Genomic DNA, 7,288 nt, shown 5'->3' on the forward strand with positions numbered 1-7,288 from the left:
ACAGAAGACAATGGTGAATGTGCACATTGGCATTATTATATTATAAATTGGCATGAACCATGCAGTTGTGAAATAATTACTGAAAATGTATATTGTGTTGTCAAACTGTGCTAATATGCAGCACCATATTCTAAATGTCATTACTGTCAGATTTGATGTTTCAATCAAGTTTTGTCAAACCGGTTGGAAAATTCTTTTATAGGTATCATGGTTTTTATCTTTATTCACACACATCTTGATTTAAGCACTCTTACAATTATTAACAATTAACAAACAATATGCATGTTTGATGCAGTACTAGTTTGTTGTATTTGACTTTATCATTGTTGGTCCTGTAACCCTTCACATTTGTGCAGGACAAATTTCATTTAATTAGATTTAAGCCAGGATGCTGTAAATATTTTCTACATTTTTACCTTAATTTGCAGTCAATAAGATGTAAACACATAATACAACAAAACAATTCTATGATGTCTCTTTCATGACCAAACATTTGTCTCCAACTTAATGTTTTTACATTAATACTTGCAAGCAGCTGGAACATTTACAGTGTTTCTTACAGGAGCCACAACAAAGATGCAATGGTTTTATATAAAAGTCTTGTTCATAATCCAGTGACATTAGCATTAATTTTCTGAGGCATACATCAGAACTGGCACAAAACTCACGCATATCATCTTGCATCCCCACTTTGTTCTTTGCAATGTCTCTATTGCAGTAATACAAATAAGCTGATGCAGGCTGTCCATCCCTGCCAGCACGTCCAGTCTCTTGGAAGTATGCTTTTACAGAGCATGGAGGACCAATATGTACCACCTGGCGGATGTTAGGTATGTCCACCCCCATCCCAATAGCTACTGTTGCAAATACAACACGGACAACACTTCTTCCAGAACTAAGTTGCATCAATATTTCTTTCTTCATTTCTTCTGTTTGGGGAGCATGGAATTGTGCAAACAACCTGTTTGCTGGTCTATGTGAACCAGTAGGATAATATTGCTCACTGCCAAGAACATGTTCAAACAGTTTGTATGCAAAACCACACAAGCGCAATGGAACATATACAATTGTTAAAGGAAATTCAATCTTTTTCTTTAACAGGGCGGTAGCAATTGGCATTAAAATTAAGTGGATAGTATCAACATCTTTCCCACTTTGAAATATTTTTTGATAAAATATTTCTTCTGTCAGGGTTGCCAATTATACACTTCACCTTTTTCAACCCCAATGAGTCCCGGATATATTTTATATCAGTTTGACTTGCAGTTGCTGTCATTGCAAGAACTGGGACGTCTGAAAAAAGGGCACAAAGCACTCCCAACTTGCTGTAATCCTTTCTAAAGTCGTTTCCCCTAAAAATATTCAAATTGAAAAATATTAGAATTTTAGTCAATGCAATATTCAAATTGATAAATCCATCCTAAAATATTAAGTTTGTGTTATAGCCCAGTGGTAATAGAACCAAGTAATAAGAGTTGGAATTTTTTAGAGTTCCTTATAGTTACCATACAAAATACGTTGTTTCAAAGTTATATTTATACATACCAGTCAATAATGCAATGGACTTCGTCCACAACAATCGCACGAACATTTTCCTGATATTTGTCGCTTAACAACAAATCACGACCGTACTTGCTGGATATTAATGCTTCTGGATGTGCAAAAACAATATTATAACAGCCATCGCGTAACATTTGTTCTTCACAAAAGCAGAAATTAATCTCAATGTTTCCCATTTCATCAGAATCGTCTTCTTCCCCTCGTTGACTTCGTTCATCCTTCGACTCTTTCACCGTTAAGACAGACGCCCGGATGCCACTCTTATTTAGACGGGATATTTGATCAGAGATCAAAGAATTTAGAGGAGAGACAACGACTACAATCGAGTCAACTACAGCCGCAGTCAAACCCCTTGACCTCCAACCACAAATTAAATCGCCACGCAACTTGATCTTGGCATACAACAGCATTGGCAACAGATGGAAAACTAGGGACTTGCCGTATCCCGTCGGCAAAACACACATAACATCATTATGAAGATAAACACTTTCAAGACATATGACTTGCCTTGGTTTAAAATTTTTTTCTTCGTATAAACTGTTCAAAACGGCAAACTCCAAGCAAGATAAAAAAGCAAGATGGTCCAACATGGCAAAATCAAATCCGGATGTGGAAGCATGTAATATGATACTCTAATCCACACTCCCTGAGGCAACAAATTGTTCGCTAAACACGTGACCAGCTTCTGCCAGGGTCTTTGCCGCAGCGTGGGCCGTGGAGCGTAGGTAAAAGACCCTGGGTACGAGGTTGGTGCGTAGTCAGTTTTTTACTCTCTACAGTTAGCAAATTTTTCTCTGGATATCTTGGTTAAACAGCTGTTTAAATTATGAGTGGGTCATGAAAACTTTAAGATTCTAGTGCAAGAATAGTGCGCATGAAGCATATGAATAAGGAGGAATTTCGTTTTGAATTAATCGCCATATTTGTTTACATTTTTTAGGCAAAGCCAACCAGAATGCCTAAATTTTAAATACTTCATGTAAATGGTATATATTGTACTTTTTATCAAAATTTATGCATTCTGATTGCGTTACTGTAAATGTAAACAAACTTGTTGATTGAACTAAAACGAAATTCCCCCTTGCTATTCTCCAGTTCTTTTGTAGTTAGTACTTTATTACATCGTAAAACATGTAGACGGGCTGGTATCTCGCCTTAAGTGGAAAGTCGTTTAAACAGTCACGCAATGGCGCTGCCAAGAAAATGAACGTAAAGAAAGGCCAAGATCCCAAGGCAGAGGAAACGAACATACATGATAAAGTTCTTTATCTCGCCAGTTGCCAGTTTACCAAATTTGTCCGTATTTAAAGTTTTATGTTAGCGAATTTTTAAATTGCAGGAAAATAAGTCTTTAAATAAACTTCTTTTGTCATCAATAATCACTTGACCACGCATTTGTTTATGAAAAAGTAATATGCCCATCATCACTCGGCTCAAAGAAAAAGAAAAAAAACCGACATCACCTGAGATATTCAGTCAAGAGCGGAGGTGTTGTCAGTTGAATCAAGAAAAGCAAGTCTTCAGTAAAAGATCTGGTTGTCTACAGGTATGTTACTGCACCTATAAGGTTGCAAGGATGCTGCAAAATTTTCGACTTTTGCTACCGTCTTCTCATACTTTTCCTTTTCACTGGAGGAAACGCAGAAAACTATACCCTCAAAAAAACCGGCTCGTATTACAAAAGCCGATATAGGCGATATTGACATGAACCAATTTTCAGTTGCTCATGCACGCAAGATAAAGCAATTTAATTCTTCAAACACGTTTTTCCCTTCCCCAAGAAAATAAGTGTTAATTCAGTCTTACGATGAAATCAATAGTCACCTCCTAATTTGTACCAAAACTGTATCGAAACACGGAAAATATTTTTCATTTCTTAAATGATGCACACAAAATAAAAATAACGTTCCACAAACACCTGCTAAGTATAGAAGAAATGGAAACGACGTAGCTACTTGATAAGAAGTAGAAGATATAGAATATTACGTTGTTATGCGGAAATATGGAATATCTTTCAAGTGTTGAAGAGAATATTGTTTTGAGTTAGTAAGAACACAACATCTCACGCTGATGTAAACTGTAAATTCTTTTCTCTGGAATTTCCGAAGCTGATTTATTGGCCCGTGAAAGTTTACATATCTCAAAGCTTAATCCTATATAATTATATATACTAAATTCCAACATCAGGTTAACTCCACTTTACCTAGCTGTGGTAAGTTTGTTTTCAAGCAGGTAAGTAACTATAGCTATATATCTACTAATATATATTTCGGACAGTTTTTTATTATTTTCCTTTATTCCTATATTTGATTATTGACGCCGAGCCGGCGCGAGGGTACTAATTCCGCCCGGAGATTAGGAATTACACTCGGGTATTGTGACAGAACATAGCGAAATCCAAAGTTGCCAAATTCTGTGTCATGGACCGTGGACGTTCAATCATGGCACTTGTGCGCACGCGCAAAATTTGAGCGAGTAAGGACCGGTGATTAGCAACTTGCTGATTGACTAAGACAATATGTTTGTATTTCAATGAAAAACGTCAGCAATTTAACTGTCATTTAACTATCTTTTCAGAAAATGTCTCGTAAACACAATATGAAATGCAGATCAAATAAATTTAAAACAAATAAATTAAAATATGTAACGAAAACGAAAAAAAACGAAACAAATAAATTAAAATATGATCAGAACTGGAAAAGTTAGGCGGTAAAAGTTAAGCGGTGAACAACTCGTACTTTATAATCCTTGAAATGGCAGGTGTCGACTTTGTTTATTTCGTGTTTACAGTAAGAATGCATTTTATGAGCTTGGTATGTCGTTTTCCGAAGACATAACCGACTATTAAAGGCTTTACATCATCGTTTTAACTTCAAAAAAGAGTTCTTGAAGGTGCAATTCTGAGATTTGAGTATAATAAATATCACTTTGAAGCTTTTATAGAGTCGACTGCAATCACTGCATGATTTAAATAATCGGAAAACAATACTCGACGTTTAGTGTTTGGGGATTTAAATTATTTTTGCTGTTTTGAAAGTTTAGCTATAGTGAAGTAATAACTAAGTCTATATGACTATAACTGCATGCAACGTAATGCAGCACGTGTAAAAGGTGATTTCGTTTCACCTTTACGACTGTGTTTGTTTCCGAAGAATGTGAAACATCAACTATTATATCGAGGTTTTGCTAGCTCAGAAAAATTTGCTTCGTTTGAAATGGTGAGGGATTGCTGCATGCATGTATTTCTAGGAACCGTTTCTTAAAAGATAGTATGATATATGGTATTTTTGTTGAACAAAACCCACTACCCGCCATGCAAAAACTCTCTTTCCTAATCCATGTGATGATTTTGTTAATGCTAACTGAGCATTTTTTCCCTAATCTTAAAAGTTACATAATTATCATTCCACAGCATAATGTACGTAAACAGTCAAGTAAAAGAATTTATACATTGATTTAATAAGGAAGCTAAACATATCTTTAGAGCAGCTGACAAACATATTAATATACGAATAAATTATACAACTATCTACAGGATATCATTTTTGAGGCGAGCTTGGATAGAATTATAGTTAAACAGAAGAACGGAATTGTACCTTGCATCTTAAGAAATGGCTTAATTAGGTTTAGAAAATTTATCGAAAATAAGGGCGCTTTCTCAAGTAATAAATTGAATAAGAATTTAAATTAATTTGTCCGTTAGAGATGTTTGTCAATAGCTCTCAATTCAATTCACTGTAGAGCGCGAGAGTGAGAGAAAGCAGTAGCGTAGCCAGCCTGTCGATTTGTCCCGCTATGCTAATATTTTAATGTTTACTGATTGTGAAAACAATAAATTACGGAAGATAGTTATGAATAGTTATAATAACTCGAAATTTACATAGTGTGACAAAATCGTCAGGCTGGCTACGCCACTGAGGGAAGTTGGCTTTTTTGGATACTTGTGTTCATGGAAATATCGAAGGGCAGTTAGAAACTGATGTTTACCGTAAACCTACACATACAGGCAAATACCTATATTTTTACTCACACCATCCGAAAATCATAAAAAGACTGTTAAGAAAACTTTGTTTCAAAGAGCTGAATCGTTAACATCCAATCACGTTCCTAGGGACAACGAGTGTGATTATGTTCTCAGTGTACTGAGAGAGAACAATTATCCACGAAACTTTTAAAATGATTGTCTAAAATCCCCTGTCACGATTAAATGCAATTCCTCAGAGGGTGATTCTTCAAAAACAGGTGTTGCTATAGTTCAATACATTCAGGGAATTGCAGAACCAATCAGGAGGATCCTGCATGCATGAGTAATTATGGTTTAAAAGTTGCCTTAAAACCCTTTCAGACACTGGGACATATTTTCATGAAACCCAAGGATCGCGTAGCGACTAAACAGAAAACTCATGCTGTATATTCTATACCATGTGGTGATTGCAAAAAAGAATATCTAGGTGAAACAAAACGCCAATTCGGCACACGTTTAAAAGAACCTCAAAAGGCCGTTTGGAACTTAGACCGTTCAAAATCAGCCTTGGCAGAACACGTATGTCAAACTAACCATAACATTGCGTAGAATGATTCAAAAGTCATTACCACTAATGATCGTCATGGACAAAGGCGTTGTTTGGAAGCCTGCCATATTAATGCGAGTCCTTGTACCCTAAATAGGGATGACGGAAGCTTTATTTTGCCAAAAGAATATTTACATCTGATTGATAGATGACATAACTTTTGAGAGTATATACTGAGGAACTGTGTTTCAACATCAGTTCACCCCTGATGAACACACTAAACCGGAGTGTCGAAACGTTGGGTCGTGAAAGTTAATCTTTATGTTGATTACTTTCATTTATTAAAACCAGAGTAGCGATAATTACGATGGATGGATTTTATACCTGGCTGCCGTGAACTCATTAACTTCAATTTGCTCTCAAGATGTGTTAGGTTAAATAAATCGTTATTTTTTATTGAACGCTCCAAATATAATATTTTTTTGTGAGTTTTTCATCATTTTTCATCATTTTCATCATTCCGAGTCAGGTTTCTTTGCTTTAACGTCAGAACGGCAAGATGATTCAGTTGTTGAATTTGCAGCCATGCATTTAGGAAACAAAAAAATCTTTCTTTGAGACAAGTCAGAGAACACGTGTTGAACAGTAAATAAGTTGCGAAATTTATGAACGGAATGTAATTTATGCCTGCATTTGGGCATGCCCAGAACTGAGACACTCATATATTTCGCAAGTCATGAATTCCGCGTGACACCGGGTACTAATTTCACCGAGGATTTGGAGTGCCACCCGAGCCGATTGTTACGGAACAATCCCACATTCTGTTCTTTCTTGGATGGTAGTGGGCGGTTGGCTTCAATATATATAATGGTTGGAACTTATAAAACATAAAAAAATGCTTAAGAAACGTTGGCATATTCGCAATACTCGTGACATAACGAATTTCAACAATGTTGTCGTGCTTATATCAGTCTAGTCTCCTATCCAATTTTTTAATACCCTTGCTAACACCGACACTCTTTATAATTTTTTAATAGACTGCACATTTTTACAAACATTGTAAACAGAATTTTAACTTATTTTTATAGAATGGGGACTAAACGAAGCCAACGTAAACCAATCATATTTGGCAACTGTAAAGAAGTTTTGCAGACGGTTGTAATGATTTATTTTGCTGCAAACCTCGTTTTCGGGGAAGAAGAAGAGTCTGAATTTTG

The 7,288-nt window shown here is 35.8% G+C and overlaps 1 protein-coding gene across 1 annotated transcript; it reads right to left on the reverse strand.

Annotated features, from left to right (window-relative positions):
• Positions 1-513: 513 nt before the first annotated feature.
• LOC114540403 (putative ATP-dependent DNA helicase Q1) lies at positions 514-2,145 on the reverse strand. Its single transcript, XM_028560594.1, has 3 exons — positions 1,546-2,145; positions 1,214-1,352; positions 514-1,092 (listed from the first exon to the last, which is right to left on the reverse strand). The coding sequence occupies exons 1-3, from the start codon at positions 2,022-2,024 to the stop codon at positions 514-516; spliced, it is 1,197 nt and encodes a 398-aa protein (XP_028416395.1). The 5' UTR covers positions 2,025-2,145.
• Positions 2,146-7,288: the final 5,143 nt, after the last annotated feature.

The sequence above is a fragment of the Dendronephthya gigantea genome, unplaced genomic scaffold (assembly GCF_004324835.1).
Source record: "Dendronephthya gigantea isolate DGI-Jeju-01 unplaced genomic scaffold, DenGig_1.0 000233F, whole genome shotgun sequence".
In the NCBI taxonomy this organism is placed as follows: domain Eukaryota; kingdom Metazoa; phylum Cnidaria; class Anthozoa; order Malacalcyonacea; family Nephtheidae; genus Dendronephthya; species Dendronephthya gigantea.